At 48.5% G+C, this 20,615-nt stretch overlaps 1 protein-coding gene across 3 annotated transcripts in view; it reads right to left on the reverse strand.

The window, feature by feature from the left end:
• Window positions 1-1,042: 1,042 nt before the first annotated feature.
• RAI2 (retinoic acid induced 2) overlaps window positions 1,043-20,615 on the reverse strand; it is a 30,882-nt gene continuing 11,309 nt past the window's right edge. Inside the window, exons 1-2 of one of the 3 annotated variants that reach the window (XM_032441096.2) lie at window positions 19,664-20,070; window positions 1,043-3,174 (exon numbers count right to left, since the gene is read on the reverse strand). In XM_032441096.2, coding sequence (XP_032296987.2) covers window positions 1,437-3,083 — 1,647 coding nt within the window. In that variant the 5' untranslated portion in view covers window positions 3,084-3,174; window positions 19,664-20,070 and the 3' untranslated portion in view covers window positions 1,043-1,436. Of the gene's footprint in view, window positions 3,175-16,910; window positions 17,102-19,663; window positions 20,071-20,615 lie in introns of those variants that run through there. The other 2 variants (XM_015886051.3, XM_015886042.3) reach the window with 2 other exon arrangements.

The following is a 20,615-nucleotide window of genomic DNA, read 5'->3' on the forward strand; positions in this document are numbered from 1 at the left end:
TCATTTAAAAAGATTGGCAGGATTTGATGCTGCAGGTGTGCAGCACCCCTTCATTCTTTATATAAAGTAGTCCTTCAGCCCAGAAGAGCAGCAGAACACCCTTCCTGACCCCTGTTGATCGGGGCACTGAGCAGTGCCCTGCTCTCTGCAGTGGGAGTGTCAATGGAGCTCAGGATGAGGCCCGTACCTGGAGATGGCATTTTGAACCTGGAAGTTGCCCCTCTGGCCAGCTTCCTGCAAGAACTACTGTCACCATCTTCTCAGAGCAGAGGAGATCTGGGTGCTGTTTGGCTGCAGAGGGAGGAAGCATGGTGCAGTCAGAGCACTGTGTTACCTGGATGATGGGTTCAGAGCTACATCTCAGTGGGTGCCCCATCCCTGCAGACACTCAAGGTCAGGCTGCATGGGACTCTGAGCACCCTGATCAAGCTGTAGGCATCCCAATTCTTTGCAGGGGGTTGGGCTAGATGGCCTTTTAAAGCCAAGGTGCAATCGTGCACCTCCAGCTGTCATACACAAGTGCAAAACTGTCACTTACCATAACTTTTATTGCAATGGTACATTCACGTTTCCTCATGGACGGGCGCGGCTTGTAAAGCACCAAGTAATGAAGTTACATGGTTCTGCTCTTTCATGTGCACTGATTTCAGCCATCAAAGACAGCTATAAAACTAACAATAAACAATGCCTTCACCTATCTACAGTCAGGCTGGGAAAAAACTAGGCCAATTTTACCTCATCACTCCTTGGCAACTGAATTCTCACAGATTTTAAGACCTTGTCATTTAAGTAACTGCTGCTATTGCTTTCAATGCTTCAGATCCGGGCTGTGAGTGCCTCTGGCCTCACCACTCACCTACCCTCATTTTTTACCACTCCAAAGCCCAGTGGAGCGCAGTGCCCCCCACAGCACACCCCAATCTGCTCCCGGGTAGGTTGTCAGTAGCATTCACTCTGAACACATGAGGGCGGTTGCAGACTTTGGCCGGGCCTCCTCCACGCAGCCAAAGCCCTTCAGAAACGACAGAGATCCCGCCACCGATTAGCACGTACAAACATTTATTTTGAAATTTCCGTTCTAACCATTATGAAGAATTACATCATCAAAGCACTTTATGGCAGTGAAAATAGCTCTTACCCCTCTGACTCATCCGTTACTCCATTAAAGCTGCAAAATGTGCAATCTGCTTGAAAAATAGGTTGCTTTTATTCAGTTTCCCACGAAAAGTCAAAATTTAATAACAAAACAAAACAAAACAAAACAACAAAAAAAGAAACCCAGCTTATAGGGACTCTACATCTGCTCCTCTCCCCCCTTCCCCCAAAAATAACTTACAAAGATAGTTTAAAGTTTTAAATGAGTTTTAAACCAAGTGCATCTTTTTTATTTTATTTTTTTTTTCCATAATAATCTTAAAATTCTAAAAACCCATAATTTACTTTCTTGGAAAAAAGGCAGCGAGCCGTTGCTTCTTGATTGGAAGAATGTGTATTTCGGGCGAGTTCATTTTCTTTAGCTTTACGCTCCTGTTCTTTACGGGTTTCCTAAGCGCCTCGGCGTTGTCCCGGGGCTCGGGCTGGCTCTTCACATCATAACACTGCAACACTGAGTCCTGGGGCATGTCCCTTTTGAAGGAGAAGTTTTTGGTGGACACCCCTGACAGGCCCTTGATCTTGCCGCAGAAGATGGCGGGCACAGCATCCTTGACGGAGACGATCACTTTGGCTGTCTGCGAGGTGCTGACAATCTCGATGTTGTTGCCACCGGCCTTGGGTTCACAGGCCGCCCTCCCGGCCGGTTCCACCAACCACTTCTGTGGCGGCCGCAGGAGCTCACCTGGCCCTGGCCCCGCCACCCTGCCCTCCGCCTTGCCCGCAGCCTCTGGCGCTTTGGCGGAGGTGAAAGGGGTGGCCGGCTTGTCCTGTGGGCTGCCCTCGGTACTGGGCCCGCTGCCGGCCATCTCCCCATGGGGGCCCCCTGGCTTGCGGCAGGAGGAGAGAGACAGGTCCAGTGCCCCATCCTCAGGGGATGGCGGTGGCGGGGCAGCCTCGCAGGCCCGAGGCACAGGCGGGCCCTTCATGGAGAGGTCCAACGCCTCATTCTCGCTGCCCATCTTGATGACAGTGTGGCGGCTTAGCTGGGAGAAGTCCCGCTGGTGGACGAGGTCGAAGGGCTTTGTCTCCTCCTTCTCCAGGGGAGTCTGGGTGCCCTTGCAGGGCTGCGGGGTGAAGACTGGGGGCTTGGGTGGGTCGGTGGCTACCTTGGCCTCAGCGCCGTGGGGCACGGGGATGGGAACGGGGATGGGAATGGGCACGGGGACGGGCAGTGGCACAATGACAGGGTAGGGCACCAGCAGTGTGGCAGGGGGTACCAGAGGGGAGAGGGGTGAGCTGAAGGCCTGGGGTGGGAGGGCAGCATAGTCAGGAGGGGGCTGGCAGGGGGCTGAGCCCAGGGTGCCCTGCCCTGAGGGGAAAAGGTCCTGCAGGACTGCAGCGAAACCAGGCGTCTGAAAGACAGGCGGCAGCACGGGCTCCTGGCCTGGGCCCGAGGGCTTGGGGTCCAGGAGCTGGGGCTGACTGACAGGGGCAGAGGCGCCCGGGAAGAGGCTGCCATGCAGGGGGCTGGCTGGGCAGGCAGTGCCGGGGGGCAGCACCAGGGGTGAGTTGAGGTGCTGGAAGACATGCTGCTCCAGCAGGACTGGCAGTGGGACGGGGCCTTGCGTGGTCATGACGTATGGGGTGGCACCACCAGCCGGCATCTGTGGGGCAGTACTGCCAGCCACCTGCAGGTGGATGGGGAGGACAACGGGGCTGTCCCCAAGGCAGATGGGCTGCAGCACGGTGGCCGCCACCTTCAGTGCCACCCCACTCTGTGACTCGGCCGGCGGTGTCAGGATGGAGGGAGCAGGGACAGTCACCAGCGGGGACAGGGCCTTCTTCATCAGGTCAGCTGAGTTGATGTTCCAGGCCTCTGCCGTGATCAGCTGGGCCACACCGTTCTCCAGCTTGTTGTTGGCCATCGCTGCCGGTGGGCTGGTGACATCCATGGGCAGGTTGGGGGTCTCCTTGTAGAGCTCCTCCATCTCGCAGGGCTTTGTGGCTCCGCAGCGCCGTGCTCACATCACCATCAGCAGGACGGGGCTGCCATGGGCTCCGGCATTGACATCGCTTGGCCTGCGATGCAGAAACATGGTTTAGGCACTGCATAAATCTCCTCCTTAACAAAACATTTGCGACTGTCTTGGAAGACCCTGTCGCCAAAACAAGCCCTTAAACGTTTCCACGTTTCAGGGCAGTGGCTCCACAACTCACAGCGGTAATGTACACAGCGATGCTATATATACAGACATCCGTGAGTGCTGTACGAAGAGTTTTGAGGAACTTATATTTAGCCATAAACACAGATAATTTAAAGGACTTGAGGGCTGCCTGTAGTCAAAAAGCCCCACCCATACGCAAGCCAACCCAAGGGCTCGGGCAGCCCCTTCTGCCGCCTTAAACAAAGCTCTGCCTAATGACAGTGTGTGGCAGAGCCCAGAGACTGCGCACTGCTTTAACTCAGCAGGAGCACAAAACCAAGCGTTTCTAAAAATACACAGCTCAGAAATGTTCCACCGTGGCAAAGGGTCCTCGGTTCCCCTGTAAGAACTGTCTTGTTTTCCTCCCATGGGGTTTTACTTTAGTGGGTCAGGCCATTGGTGCAGTACCTCTGACACGGCCCTTTAGAAGGACTAGAGGAAGCCATGAGGATGACCAGAGAGCCAGAATACCTCCTCTGTAAAGAAAGGCTGAAGAAGTTGGGCTTGTTCAGCCTGGAGAAGGCTGCAGGGAGACCTCATTGTGATCTTCCAATACTTGAGGGGAGCTTATAAACAGGAGTGAGAGTGGCTTTTTATAAGGGCAGATAGAATCCTGGAATCATAAAGGTCAGAAAAGACCACTACGATCACCCAGTCCAACTGTCAGCCCATCACCACCACCCCACTAAAGATCATCTCCCTCAGTGCCACATCTACGTTTCTTCAACACCTCTAGGGACAGAAATCCTTTATTCAGATGTTGGTGAGGTGCTAGCACAGCTGCCCAGAGAAGCTGTGGTGCCCCGTCCCTGGAGGCGCTCAAGGCCAGGTTGGATGGGCTCTGGGCAGCTGAGCTGGTGGGGGGCAGCCCTGCCCACAGCAGGGGTTGGGGCAGGGTGGGCTTTAAAGTCCTCACCAAACCATTCTGTGATTCTGATTCAGATTTACTTTACCAGCCGATGCCTTTATCTAAACCAAGCAAATGTCAACAGAAAAAAAAGGACATAGACTGTTTCTGTTGATGACAGTGAAATCTACAACCTGTTTCCTTCAAAAATCAACACTCTGCTCCCCCCATGCTCCCCCGCGAAGCAGTATATTAATGGCACTGTGCATTCATTTATTCAGAAGGGTAAATAATTTCCGCCCGCAGATTTTGCCATGCTGCCCGTGCCACTCCTGAAGTGAGCAGCGCATCCTGCGGTAATAATCACCATGGAAACTTGTCCGTTTTTAACTCTGTTACCATGGGGAAGCACCGGAGCACCCCAGATTTACATTTCTCACCTGCGCCACAGCTGCACGCTGTTACCCAAGAGCAGACCGCACGCCATCACCATCACCATCACCATCACCATCACCCTGCATCCTTGACCCACAGCAGCCACACGCAGACCCTAAGCCTGTGTTGGGTACACAGAGTTGATGACCTTAGTGGTCTTTTCCAACTTTAATGACCCCACAATTGTACGGATGGCCCCGCTGCTCACAGCGCTGCCCTGCCCACATGAATGGCTGTGGGAACAGCACCGTCACCTGCCAGCTCTACACAGACAGACGCAAAAACCAACCCCCAAACAAAGGGCAAACCACGGCCAAGGCGGGGAAACGGGAAACCAGAGCATCCCTCCTGAGGCCTGTAAATCCCCAGGTTTGGCAGCACGGTGTCACGGCCAGAGCAGGACTACAGCAATGTTGGGAGTTAATAGCTGGGGCCGGGCGAGCGAAATCCCGATAATGTATCATCGGGTACATCTGATTTTTAAAGAGGATTTTTAAAAGTAAACAGATGAGTCATTCCTTCTCCCCCGCCACTGCTGGCTGGGAGAGAATAATTCATGATTCTTCTCATCTCGTGAAACACTGAGAGGAAAACACGACTGCGGGGTTGAGGGGTTCTGTTTGTTTCCTCACTCAGTGCCTGCTGCAGGCAGAGATTCCCGAGCACAAGAAAGCAGGAGAGAAATAATGCTGCTGATTCAGACAGCGACGAGCAGCAGCACCAAAGCAAGCAGGCCCATCTTGTTGGGGAATTAAAAAGGGGTTTTATACTTCTCACGTCATCTCTCTCCTTATAAAAGAACCCTTCAAAACTCCCTCAGGCCTGCAGCCCAGCCCTGCACCCCTACTGCCCTCTGTTCTGTAGCACTGAGGAGCACTGCAGGCGGCACTGGTACTTCTGCTCTGCCGTTTGTTTGCAAAGCGTGAGACGATCTCTGCATTTCCACAGCAAATGAGTGATCTGGTGGGGATGGGAAATGACCTTCTATTCCCCTGGTAAAGCCGTTTAGCTTTGAGAAATAGAAAAATTAAGATGAAAATTATGCCGCGTACAAGCCTTGAGGGATTAGCATGCTGCATGGAGCCACAGAGAGAGACAGATAACTGTGCAGGATGAAAGTCTGAAGCATCATAAAATCCCCCATTGCTGCTTTAGAAAGTGACAGGGCAGAGTAGGTATCTAGACGAGGGAAAGAAGAGCTCATCTATCACCATCAGGCACCTGGAAGAAATGCCTGCTTCTTGCTCTGGGGCTTTTAAGGCATGGTCATATGCAGTTCCAGGCTACATCCCCTGTGTCCCTGAGGTATAGGAACCCAGTGGTGCCAGCAGCACCTAGGTGGCAGGGCACAACTCTCAAGGCCAGGTTGGATGGGGCCCTGGGCAGCCTGAGCTGGTGGGGGACAGCTGTGCCCATGCCAGGGGTTGGGGCTGCATGGGCTCTGACATCCCTTTCAACCTAAACTGTTCTATGTATCTATAATTCTATGCAGAGGACCTACACTGAACTGCATTTTCCAACACTGTTATTAACAGTGAAAGCTGTACTACATTTCTCCTTTAATAAAGAATAACCTGAAGTGAGTACTGCTGTTACTTTGAGGACTGCTGCTCCTCTACTCATATGGAGAGCTGCCTGGCTTTTAAAGCCAGTGCTATGTATCTGATAAGCAAGAAGGAAGGCAGTGCAACTCAGCAAAACCGCCTTAAGGTTCCTCTCTCTGCCTCACCCCAGTGCCAGAAAATCAATTAATTTCACTTTCCCTACTTATCTATTTAATATTTAATTTGCTGTTTGTTTTAATTGAAAATAAGCTTACAACACCGAGAAGAAAGCTATTGTAAATAACTTGGGTTTTCCCACCGGGGTGCTGATAAGAGTTAAGTTCATGGCACTAAGCAATGATGTGTGCAGCTCTACAGGAAATGATATGTTAGCTATGCAGAAATGCCATTATGAGGGCGGTGATAACTCCGTCCTGCTTGCTGATCCCCTGCCGATGTCAGCTTTTCCCAGGGCTGTGGGTGCTCGCTGTGGGACCACCCATGCCACGCATGCAATTGCCTGCAGCCAAAGCCCACCCCATCTTTCTGCTTCCTTCTGCAGTAGATAAGGCAGAGGGCAACCAGGGCACACACTGACACACAGCAGCGAGCCGTAAATCACCTTGCATCCTGTGACTTGTGCTGTGCTGTTACAGCCGCACATACACAAAGACTCCATGTTGTTACTAAGGTTGTTTCAGGAACAGAGAATAGACATACCCAAACTGTATATAAGGTTAACTAATGTATATGCACGCACTATGAGACATGACTGTTCTGAAACCACTGGAGATGCTGCTCTTCCCCAGTGTTCAGGTCTCTTCTATCCACAGCACATCCCAATCCTAGTTGTCTCACAGCTGTTGCAGCAGAAGAGCCTTGCTGTTGGGAACAAACCCTACCCAGACAGGGCTCTATTTTCCCCCTCAGAGCAGCACGGCAGTGCCCACACACCAGCAGCTTGCTCAGCTTGCACTAAGCTGGACACACACACTCAGAGCCCCAGACAGCGTACGGAAATCTGACATATTGAACCTGACATGTGAAGGATAAATATAAATTTGCCAGCCGTAATTACTGCTGAGTCACGTGCCGCAGAGTTTGGTGACATCCCTGCAACCTCACTGCAGCTTTCACGCTCCAAATTCCTGTTCAGATGGGGAACATGAGGCACTGTTCCCAGAACATCCGGGTGCGTCAGTTCTTTGGGACAGGGGCACTAGGGGCTGCTGCACTGCCCTGGGTATCCCACAGGGATGGCAAATGGCAGCAGGGTGGGGGCCTAAGAAACCCAACATGAAAGTGATGGAGGGAAAAACTGGACGTACTTGAGGGATATCTCTTGTGCCAGAGCTCCCGGAATTCACCACACCTCGACCCACACGTTTTGATACACACGCCGTGCCCAGGGTGTTTAATTCTGGAGCGAGACAGTAGGAAGGATGCAAACCTACACTGGCATTGAAAGGCTTCTTAGCCTTGAAAAGCAAATGGCATGATTTTCCTATGGGAAAAAATATTTTAAACAATTTTTCCTGTCATTAAATATCCCATTTAGCTGATTATTTAGTATTGTTTTCAATCAAAACATTCTATTTGCCAGCAAAGCAATGAAAAATGAGCTGCTTTGAGAGCACAGAGCTAAACAAAACAAACGAGAGCTGTGACTTTACAGTTAATTTTTTAAAACACGCATTTTGTTTTCCCAGCAATCGATACCCCAATGATAACAAGAGGAAAAGGATATCAATTAAACATAATTGCCAGTCCCGCTTCCCCCCAAACCCACAACAAAAAGCACTCAGCGTCAGCCTGATAAAATATTTGCTCCTTTCCCAGTCGAGGGCTTTATTAAACAGTCCTTAAAGCACAGTGTTTCCTACAAAGGGTCTCAGAGTTTGATGTCAGTGACAAGACTTCAAAGCCTCGCCAGCTCCTCGGCAGAGGTTTGTTCCCAGCTCAGCAACCTTCCTCCCGACACACTCCCCCGACCCCACACTCACACACTCTCCCTGTGTTCCCTTGATGTTTCCCAATACTCAGATGAGAACTGGTTTGATGGAGGCTGCCCTTTACAGACATGACCATGCAGCTCCTGCTCACAAGGGACAGGGACCCATCACACCAATCACCCTGCTCAGCTGGCCAGCTCAAGTTAAAATCCATTTTGTGAACCACTACAGCACTTCTGCAGGTGAAACACCTTACTTTGCCTCGTTGCACCATGATGGCTTCAACACCCTCAGCTGCCTCCTAGCCAGCAAATCCTTTCACGTCCCCTCCTTAAGGCTCGCCAGCTCCAGTCAAAAAACACTTGATGCAAGCGAGGCCGGGACAGGGACAAGCTCAGTAATGTTGCAACGATCACCATTCACCTGGTGCTGCCACCCAAACCCTCTCACGGCAGCAAGGAAGAATGAGCATGAGGCAGGCTGTGATCATAACTGAACATCATCACTCACTGAGTCAACACCTCCTCACTGAGGAGAGACTGAGAGAGCTGGGGCTGTTCAGCCTGGAGGAGAGGTGGCTTTGGGGAGACTTGATAGCGGCCTTTAAGTACCTAAATGGAAACTGTAAGAAGGAATGATTGTGACAGACTCCTTAGCTGTTTGGAGGGCAAAAAATGGTGATTTAACACTACATCCCTTCTTCACCAACTTGAGTAACTATATCCTCCTTCAGCTCGCCTGTTCAAGATCAATTTTTATACTCGTAGCTCCAGATTTACTGGACTGCCTCTCCCTCTCCAACACGTCATCACATCAGTACACCAAACCCAACATTTCGTCAGCTACTTGATGCCACTAATCCTCATGCAGACAGCACACCCACGCCAGGTTTCAAACATGCCACCTTATCCAAAGCTGTGTGGATGGAAAAGCTTCCAAGCAAAAATAGCCCCTTATTTTTATCCTTGCAAAATGTGTAAGCAGCTGCAGGCATTTTGTTTATAAGAGCCAGAAAAACACAGAATTCCTGTGATGTGAGGAAAAACGCAGCTTTTTTTTTTTTTTTTAATCTCCATTTCACATCCGTTTACACACCGGTTTCCATCCCATAAGCTGCACTGAGCCTTTCCTGGTCCCTAGGAACCAGTCAACACAAACCTATTTTGCAGACATGTCTTGCAGCAGGAAACAAGATCAGCGCTTCCCATGCTTTTCCATCAAACCTTAGAAGAGCCCATACATCACAATGACCGCAGTACACCAAATTTTGTGATTATCACTTCCCCCATCTTAACGATGGCTGCCTGGTACCAGAATAGAAGCCTGCTGCCACGGGATGCAGAGCCCCTGACATATTTACTGCAACATTCGTCACCAGCCATCTCCATCGCGACGTGCTCTACTACGTGTGCTGAAAATCTTACGGAAGCGGTGGGACACGGAACGGCAATTACATCTTTCCCAGATGAGACCGCTGCATTAATGGACCAGCATAATCCATCATCATTGACTGTAAGTCCCCTGGGGCACGTCACCAGGCCACTCCAGCAAACCTGGAGGGGAGGTCTGGCGTCCGGCTGTGCTATCCAGCCTCAGAGATCAGTGGCCGCACACTGATGGCTCGGCTCTCCCGGGGAGATGGGAGAATCTCCCTGCACAAAAACACCAGTGAGAAGAGCTTCAATCTCACATTGTCACATTTTCAGCTAGAAATTAATCGCTGTACATATATACAGTAAAGGACGAAAGCTGGCTCTGCAGTGTCATTCATTTAACTACATAGAAAATGAAACAGAAAATAAAGATGAACAAAACAAATAGATCTTAAAAATAAATAAATAAATGCGGCACACTGGAGCAAATGTTGGGTTATTTTTTTGCTGCCTGTCTTCTTGGTCTTGTAGGCATACACCCTCATGGGCTCTTCCCACGTAAAAATGTCCATGCTCTGGCTCAGCAAGACATGGCCTGTGCTATCTCCATGGGTCTGGGACAAGCCTCACGCCAGCAATCAGCTGTAGGCACCAGGATGGCAGTGATGAAATGGAGCATCCCCTGGTTCCCCCAGAGGAATGATAATGGGGCACCAGACCCAGCTGTTTGGGTCCGGCTGTCTAAACAGGCACTGAGGGATTAGGTCCCATTGCATCTTTTGCACTAATTAAAGGCTGTTTATTATCAGATTGTCCCCAGTAGTATATCTTTCTTCCTTGCATAAACACAGCTGACGCTGCTGTCTGAAAATTCACAAAAACCCAATAAGTGGTAACATCCATGTTCGGGTAAGTTATAGAGTGTGAGAGATGCCCAGCAGGCCTCCCTGCCAGCACGTGAGGACCGGTGGGGTCTGCGTGGCTAGCTGGTATGCCATGCCACCAGCAGCCATTCTGATGCTCCTCCTATCACCTGCTCTGGCAGGAAAACATGCAAAACACGTATCTGAAACCACAGGTAGCATCCCATCAGACACTGCTAAACCACAGTTTTTTGGGCCATGGAACAGGTTTACTCAAATCTAGGCCAGCAAGGTACTCTGGCAATGTCCATGTCTTGATCCAGATCATGGAGAAGTCTTGATGTCCACATCTTGATCCAGTCCATGGACAAGTCTTGATGTCCACGGAGAAGTCTCAGTTTCCCCATCTTGATCCAGGCCATACCTATGGGCAGGTGGCGGGCTTGGCTAGACCCCAGCCCTTACACTGGAACACTACTGTCACCATGAGCTCAGGCACTGAGAGGCAAAGAGCTGCAGACTCTTTGCAGCCGCATCCATAAATAATTATCCTCCGTTTTCCCCAAAGCCTCTGTTGTTACACTGCAAAAGAACGGATGCAGAAGGGAAAAGTAATTTTTTCACAGGCCTCCTTCTAACTTTCAAGCATTGGATGCCAAACCAAGTGACACTCTTTTCATGCAGATTTGTGCATCTAATTTAAAAGAATCAAATTAGTCTATGAATCTGCTTTTAATGATACGAAGCTCCGTGTTACCCTTGTAAATTTATAGAACTGTTTTAGCCTTCCTCTCGCTGTGTCTTACAGCGGCAACATGTAGTAGTTTCAGCAGTTGAATTTTTAACTGTGTTTATCTGGGTCACTGCTACTTACAGCATAAGAAGATTTAGTGAATCCAGTTTAGCATCAGTCTAATGCAGAAGAAGAAGAAAAAAATCTTTAATTAAAACCAAAAGACTTATGGTGTTTGGCAAGTAAAAATCTGAACATAATCAAATAAAAATCTTTTGACTCAAGAGGAGCACAGACCTCCTCGCAATGCAATTAAAGTCAGTCTTGGAGTTTCATGTTGTTGTGGGTTGGGTGTTTTTTTTGCCTGTAACTGGCAATTTCAGGTATAAAAAAGAAAGCTGAGAACATTACACCATTAGGGGGAAATTTCCTCCTGTGACATCATTTAAATTCATTAACAAGTGAAGAATGTGAGCGCTGGTGCTAGCAGTGCTCAGCTGATCTACCAGGAGCACAGCTGCATGTGTGCCCATCTGCCTACAGGAGCTACAATTCTATGCCAAGCGGTGGTAATGATGGAAAGTGATGGAGAAGGAAATCTGTTTTGGTAGCGCTGCTCTCCGGCCCTTCCACAAGGATACAAGAGCAAGCAGGGGATGCTCTGAAGGCAGGAGAAGCACGTAGTGTTTGTACATTTCAAGCAGACCTTGCTTTTCTTTCATGCTTCTCATCACCAGAAGAAACTAAGATGTTGTTTTGGAAAAGACAAGCAACCATTCACACAGGAAATGAGGTAGGAGGCTAAAAGGTCACTGTGAAAAGAAAGCCTGAGAGTATCCACATGATGTGAGACAACATCCCCAGCACCACACTGCCTGCAGCGTGACACCGATGTGACTCAGAAGATGAGTGCACCTCAAAGACTCACAGGAGGGCTGCGGCAGCAGGGGGTGGCAGCAAGCAGAACGTGTCCACTCTGCATCCTCCTGCCTCTGGTGGAGCCCTTCGGTGCCTGCCCAGAGGTGGCCTCATGGCTCCAAGGAAAGCTCAGCACCTGTCCTACATTTCACAGGGCACTGGTGCCATAGACACATGAAGTAACAAAAGCTGCACCACTGGGACGTGCAGCCTGCCGCTCCCCAGCTCCTAACAGCAGTACAGGGAAGAAAGGGAACAGTGTGGATCCTGTTATTGATTTGATGCTAAGAAGGAGTGCAGGAAATAACTGACTACAAAGCATTTCCCATGTCAAAAACTGGGAGGACAATGGATCTTCTTCAGATTACTGCAGGGAAAAGATGCCATAAATTCTCAGTGCTCCAGTCTCTTCTTTATTTTCTTTTCAACCACAGTGGTGTTTTTCTCCTCCGGTTCCCCAAACCTCCCCATTGCTGACAGAGAGCACCCAAGCCCTGCACTGGATTTGGTGATACAGTTGCTTCCTGTCCTTCCTCATGCACTCTCTGTCACAGGGAGGAGAAGATGCTGTATCTGGCCCTTCGCTAGCGGGGATTTGTTTTATCATACTGGCTTTAGAGATTTATCACTTCCTTCACCTTCCTCCATACGCACAGTGAAGAAATCTGCTTTAAACATGCAATAGGCACAGTTCCCATTGCAGAGTAAATCTGGGGGCTAAAATAAAGAAAAATGAAAGCTATTTTAAAGCCAGAGATGACCAGCACGTTGACCACAGCACAACTGTCTGCACACAACTGTTGTTCAGCCCATTTATGCCATCAGGTTGGCGCATCATTCTTCAGATGACCTGAAATCACCTTTACCCAGGCCTATGGAGGTTAGGAGCACAACCCAGGAAGGTGAGGGAAGGTGCAGAAGGAGAGGGAAGGGGAAGAAGAAGCAGAGCTCCTGACATCTGTACTGCAGAACTGCGAGGACCTCTGGATTGTCTTCAGATCAAAGGACTACTTGATAGCAGTCACCGAACACCTTTTGGCAGAACACCACCACGCATCTCATACTTGCAAATCCTCACAAGAGGGACACTCGTGACTTATTCCCCAGAGTGGATGAAATGGAAGTGGTAGAACATGGAGATCTGGCACTGGAAAGGAGACTGGCAATCCCAGCTCTGGGGATGGGCAGTGCCTGATGTAAAAAGTGAGATAGTGCAGGGCACAATGTGCAGAGACATCCAGGCAGGAAAAAGCCAGGAAAAAGTGCATGATGGTGGTAGGGAAGGTGAAAAGGGAAGTTGAGGAAAAAAGCCTAGTGCTCCTAATGCAAGGCAGAAGATGAATTACACAGAGAGCAACTGAAACAGAGGGAGGGTATAAAACCATGCCTGTTAGGGAAAAGAGGAAGAAACAATGAAAAGCTGCTGATTGGTGCAACCCTTTAGCTTGTGAAAACAAGACTCGGTAAGGGACGTCTACTGTCATTCTAAAACAGCTGCCAAAGATGGATGAAAAATATCTCTAACCACAGCTGAGGAAGCGATGCATTTCCCTGACTTTGAAAGCTGGAGGAGAATCATGGAGTCTCGGCTGCACCACAAAAAGCCAGGTCATGCAAACAGGCTTCCCTGGGCAGAGCCATGCTCTCTTCCGCAGCCCTCCACGGGCTCCCTAAGGGCTGGTGTGAAGGCCTGAGCAGCCCCAAGGCAGTGGCCGGTCAGCGGAAGCAAGTGTCCATAAGGAGTGTCAGGGTGCTTCCACAGTGTGATATGCAGAACTGCTGCCCTCTGGAACACCAGGAGGCTACGCTAAGTGAAAACACATCAGGGACAATATTTAAGCCTCCCGAAGAAAACCTTTCTGTCTGCAGTCACTTCCACATACCAATCCCCTTGGCACCTTCTATTCTGGAAAGAAAGAATGTTGCTCTGGAGCCACTCTTGCACAATAAACTATCTCGAGATGACTGAAAACCAACTTTAAATGCATGGTGTCATTTACAAAGCTATTAAAATGCTTATCATTGCCTTGAAGCCAGAAATTCATGTGGCCTGCATAAACCCGCTCTGCGCTTCAAATTCTCAAAATCAGCAAAACAGCAAAAATCATTAGAAAATGTATGTTATAGTGAGGCCAGTAAGCACCAGGCAGAGCGTCCCAAGCTTTACAACAAACAGTTACTGGGATTTAACAGAAAGCCTACAGTCTGAGAGACTAAGTAACTAAATTGAATTCAATCTAAAAAGCATCGAAGTACATTCGGAGGGCAGAATTAGCAAGAAGCTGAAAAAGCCAAAGAAAAGTCAATGCCGTTTTTCAGTTTTATTACTTTGATTCAATAAAATTCTTTGGATACTGTCACATTCTCGGCGCAACCATAGAAATCTGAATGGCAAACACTATGCTGTGATTCATGGACTGAAAGGTTGTCTGATTTCATTGGGCAGGTAAATATAACAGTGCAAACAACTCCTCTGGGCAAACTATTTCTAAACTGCTATACCAATATTCGGATAATCAAAACTGATATTCACCTTCAATAGGAGCACAACATATGCGCACAGATACACGCATCCCCTTTCTCCACACCTTTTGGACCACAGGAACACAGCTTACAGGAGAGGCTGCTCTATCCCAGCTCAAGACCTCTGCACTGACAGGATGCTTAGCTCTTCCTGTTGGATGTACTCCTGCTAATTGTACCCCCCTGTCTCGCTAAAATAAATTCTCTCAGAAATATCCATCAGAGGCTTTATTCTACTATTTGTTATTCCGCTTCGGGTTGCTGTGACATAGATGATGGAGAGATGCTGAAGCCCTGGAAAAATTCAGGCCAACAATTACCTTAATTCCATTTGTATCATTTATTTAAGTAAAGCAAAGTAAATAACTGTTCAACTAGCTCCACTTTTCACTCACAGCTTCGCTTCACACGCTCTGCAACAGAAGTACAAATCAGCACATTGATGCAGACTTCAGGAGTCAGCGCCCATGCACTGCTATTGACAGCAGGACAAGAAGCAGGCAGGAAAGCAAGGAATAACAGCCTGTACCAGCCCTCAGGAATCACAGAGCCGGCAGCATGGCCTGCCATGGACGCTACAGCTGCTCCATCCCCAGCACCATGACTGCTGAAGATGGTGGTAGTGGGATCCTGTATGACTGACCTGCTCAGTCTTTCCATGTGACTGAAGAGTATCCTTGGATTAAAGTTTTTCATGGGTGTTGGTGGGAAAGGAGCCAATCAGCACACTGTCTGCTCAACTTGGGGCCCAGATCTCACTAATCTACAAGGTTAGGAAGGATTCCCTTGGCAATGATTAAGCTGCAAAGTTGAAGAACAGCGTTTCTGCAGCGTTTGTAGGTCAGATAACAAATGCTGCTGCCAGAACTGCTTCAGTAATTGTCAACAGTGAAGGACAGAATGTTATTGGCATAAAGGAGAGCAAGGCAGAAACAAGGAGGCAAGATGGCCAAAGGGGGGCAGGGACCTCTGCTCCCTTCATCTACCAGGCCCCTACAGCAACTTGGAGCCGGGTGTCCCTGCTGGCCATCTCAATGAGCCCCTCTTGGCCTTCCCCAAGTACCACTGGTCTCCGTGGGCATGGTTGTGCAGAAAAGCTTGGGAGAGCATTACAGCTATTGCAAAAGAAGCTCCAAGGATGCACAACCATGCTCTGCAGCAGGCAAAAAACTTGGAGCGCTTCATGCTGTGATAAATAAAGCAGGCGACAACCTTGTTCTGAAAAAAGCAGCAGGAGCTTATGGGTGAGCCTTTACCTTGTCCTCCTCGATCACTGTCATCACGAACAACAACCGGCTCTTATCAGCTGAGACATCTCTGCTGGGAACAAGTGACTTCAGGACACAGTGTCCTTCCCCAGTCCCTTGAACCCTCGAGACAATTTACAGCGCTGTCACTTGTACACGTTCCCTTCTCACGAGCGCGGCCCATTCCTCTCAATTTAGCATTTTGATTTTTAAATAAATGTCCTCTACAGCTCTTGTGAGACCTTGACGATAAGCCGTTTTATTGATATTCCAGTTCACTTTTCAAAATGTTTTCAGATCATAGGATAAGTAGTGTCTGCTTTTATCCCTTCTGTGTGCAGTTCTGGTATCAACTTGCATGAATTTTATAAAGGTATAAGGGTAACAAAACTGCATCATCGATATTTTACAGCATAAAGCACCGAGGATGAAAAACTACTAAAAACTTCTCTAATGAAATGTCAAAGCCAACTAGCTTCACTAAAGCTAATCCGCAAATCTTGATGACAGTGCAGATTACCCAGCCTGCTAAACTGGCTAGCGTCCAAGGCAGCTCATCTCCCAGGGATTACACCTCCATTTAGGGTGGTTGTAGTTTGAATTATTTGGAAGAACCCCCGGAGGAAACAAGTTGCAGCTCATACTATTTGTTCTCTGGGCTTTTCAGCGCACGACCCGGTCTTAAAACATCAAGCAACAACAGCACGCAACACGCGCAGAGCCCCAGATATCGGTGGTACTGTGATGGCCAACCACCAACACGTCAGAGCTGCCGACAGCTGCTGCAATATAAACTTCCTAAGGACCTTGCGGTTTGGGGAAGAAATCCCTCGCTCTTCATCCCCCCTGCCCTCGTGCTCGGATCTGAAGCTCACTCAAGATGGAAGATTGTTTATTTCTCACGGGGCTATCTATAGAAGACCCTTTCTGTAATCGTGCAGCTCCTGAGCGTCAGCCCGGCAAATCACAACATTTTATTGTAATTTCACATTGTTTACTTTTGCGAGGCAGGATCTTGGCAGAGACAAGCGTTTCCTCCAGGGACGAAAAGGACGAGGGTGGGAGGGGGGAAAAGGACAGAGGGATGGAAGGAAGCACCTTAACACACACTTCCCCGGGGGCTGTTTTAATAGCAATGCTGGCCCAAACACAAAGGAGGGAGGTAGCCACACAGACCTTTCATCCTGGCGGAGCCCTTGGGTGAGCATCCCACAGCCGACGATCCTCTGCCTCGCTGCCAGCCCAGCCTTTCCTCCTTACCGTTCTGCTGTGTCCTCTACAAAGGAGGAGGTGGAGGAGGAGAGCTTCTCATGCTGTCTGTCGGAGACAAACACCAGCACCAGCGACTCCACACATGCGGGTTCTTCTCTGCTTGGTTTCCAGGGAGATTTGACTCATCATGTTCAAATGTTTGGGTTAGCAGTATTTAAGCTGACGGGAGTATCTGAAAGCTCTAGGTGGGGGGAATATGGTGTCTGTATTTCAAGGTGCTACGCTCACATCTCCCACATTTACCTGCTTCTAGAGCTGCTCTCCCAGGCTGCTGCTGAAGCTGTGGTTCTCCATGGGGAAGGCAGCTGTGGCTCCATGCTGGGTTAGACAGCAGCAGGTTTGCTCCCTCTGCCTCTTTAGGTAGAGAGCGTGGCTCACAAAGACCCCAGCACACGCTCACCCCAGCAGCAACTGCCTCACTGCATAAGATGATTCACTGATGTTTAAGAATCACGACGACAGGAGCCCTCATTTTATTACCAACTTTCCGCAAAGGCACCGAGGCTGAAGATAGCTAATGCTATGTCTGGCTTTAGCTCCCTGTGAATATCTCTCAGCAATAACAACTGATAGCGAAGCCTGGAGCCTACACATCGCTCTCCTGTTTGTACATAAATTCCCTCTAAAAGGATTTCAGCACCCTCACATGGAGCTCTTAAAGTCAAGTCAGGCAGACAGAATGGTGCCACGCAACTACAAACAACACGGGACAATTCTTTATTACAATATGGTGCACTATTATTTCTGAAAGCACTGACAGTAATATGTGGCGCGTAAAAACACACATTCATCATAAAGAGGTTAGATTCTAATTCCTGCAGCTTAATTTTTTCTTAAGGGCCCCAGCCCATTTTTCAATTAAGGCAGGATAATATTATTAATCATAAAAAACTGCTGATGTGTTAAATTGTTTCCTTTCTAGCTAGCATTGCCTGAGAAACATCAGGCATGGTGCCCCTGACTTATTCCAAGGCAGTGGCAATGGGGAAGATGCAGCACCCTTCAAAATGAGGATGCATGCAGCTTCCCAGGTGATGGGCAGAGCCTGCCTGGTTCTCTTACTGGGTGCCCACTGGGCACAGCAGGAACAGTCAAGCAAGGAGACAACCCTTGGCAGCTTCAGGGGAACACCAGGCCCACCAGATCTACTCCTCCTACCTCTGATGGGTGCTCTCCCTCCCACGCACCGCTGTGCTGCACGTCAAAGCATACAAATTCATCGAATATCCCAAACTGAAAGAGACCTATAAAGATCACGGAGTGCAACCCCTGGCTCCACACAGGCCCACCCAAAATCAAACCCTTTGACTGGGAGCACTGTCCAGACTCTCCTTGAACTTGTGGCCATACCCACTGCCCTGGAAAGCCAATCTCCCCTGCGACAGAATCCTCCTTCTGTTTTTCCCCCAACGCGATCAGCTCTTCAGGGCTACTCCTGGTTAGCTGTAGCTTCATGTGAGTAGTTTTCTCCCATCACCAAATACTCCACCTTATTAACTGCTGAACAAGAGCAGACTGCATAAAGAGCAAAGGCAAAACAATGAGACCATCCTGTGGGACACCCCACTTTGCAGCTATTCCCCCTTGCCAAAAGCAACAACAGGAGCTCTCCACCCTGAAGCCTGTGGAGGCACATCAAATAAATAGCAATTGTGAGTTTCAGCCAAAAAATCCTTTTCGACACGAGTCGCTTCTATTCATGTGACTAGTCTCATTAAGATCAATGAGAACTGGAAAAAGCTGCAGGACAGAGCTTGCGTATGTCTCTTTCCTGAAATGTTCAGCTGTATTCCTTGTGAAAAGGCAAACCAAGCCTGTGCCACCAAAGCTATAAACACAGTGGGATTAATGGTCAGCAGCCCACCAGCACTTCCAACAATGCTATTGTTAGTAACTACTCACAGACAGTAATTGTTCCAAACAACTGAGCTGCCAGACAGGTTTTCGTACTATACATACATTTATATTTATATAAAAAGAATACTTCTTCATACAAATCCGAAGTATGTGAAGCTAAAGCTAATGGGCCAGGCTTGTTGAGCATCTCAACAATCTAATTAACTGCAATCAAATTCATGGCACAACTCAGGGTTCATTTCATTACAATCAGAAAATTCAATCTCTGAAATCTTACTATATTAAGCTAAAGCAATGATCTTTCTGTTGAAGTTCTTTCTTTTTCCATTTTAAGGTGAGAAAAAGCTATCAGGCCCTGGGAAGGTGGGGGTACGGACTCCTGGTGGCTCCCACTGAAAGCCTGACAAACATTCAATCGATTACTCTTATATAAGAAATAAAAAAATCAGCAGCCTTTTGAGCATGTACCGAAATACATTCTGAAGCACAAATCCTACCTCTTGTATCTGTTTCTATAACATGCCTTTTCTTGCAGAGATAAAGTCCATACACACACGCACATCTCTATGCATCCACATCCTTTCATTTAAAATACAAATCCATCAGGGAGCTATTTAAATCCACTCATTGCTGCAATAACGAATCATCTTATCTCTGTGTCATACTGGATGTGGGAGAGTCGGAGGTTCAAGCAAAATGCCCACACTTACGCAAAGACCTTAACAAATCTGCTTTTTTCGGTTCATTTTAAAATAAATACTCCTTAACCTCACTGCAAGACCCAGAAAGAGAATACTCACTGCAAGCTCTGCCTCCTCCTTATTCCTTCTCTTCGAGGTTTCCAGCTATGTCTCTCTGCAGGAGTCAAGTGTGGTTTTAATAAGGCAGATGAGGCAGGGCTTCTCAACTGCTTTTGATAGAGGTGAGATGGTCAGCTCTTTATTGACTTTCTGCAGTACTGCAGCTACGCACCGTACAGACAATCCTGCTTTATGAGCATGCACCAGACAGGAAATGGGCCTGAAAATTTCCAGTCGGTGTTGTTTGATGCACTGTTTGAAAAGCTGCACGATGTGCATATAAAGGAAATGAAGGAACAGCCTTTGCTGTTGTTGCTGCTAACCCATCGCACTGCAGGCACTAAGTGCAGCCGGCAATGCCTGCGCAGGAGCCATTTTAAGAATTAGCATGTTTCAGCAAAAGGAACAAAAACGTCGATGACTTTGTGTGTGCAAGGAAGCACTGCGTATCAAAGATCCTTTATAAGGAAAAATAACACTGGAGGTAAGTGCTGAAGGATTTTACAGTCCTCTTGCTACATAATCAGGCACAGTGGCATACCCTGTTCACAAGGCACTGCACTGACACACACGCATCTTCACAAGGGCATGTGGAAAAAGGAAGAAATCACAGCCCTGTACCACGTACCATTAAGGTTTTATTGATACCAGCACAGAGCAACTGCAGCACTAATTAATGGATACTCACAGGCTGCACACATCCTTCCAATCGAGTGGCAACAAAAGCACGTAGTGTTCTTCACCATCATATATACATACATTATTTTGGATGTTTACACTCTTTCCCTTTCTTTTTGGTCTTCTGCGTGTCCCTGGTTCCTCACCAGCTCACACACACACCAGCAAGGCAGGTTCCCTCCCTGGTCCTTGAACGTTTGAGTCCCCTGCCACAAGCCTACATGAGGTCAAGCAACCCATGCAGAGCCCAGTGCCCACAGATACAGGGCCTGGA

This window comes from Coturnix japonica, chromosome 1 (assembly GCF_054131305.1).
Source record: "Coturnix japonica strain WE chromosome 1, WE-NBRP24, whole genome shotgun sequence".
In the NCBI taxonomy this organism is placed as follows: domain Eukaryota; kingdom Metazoa; phylum Chordata; class Aves; order Galliformes; family Phasianidae; genus Coturnix; species Coturnix japonica.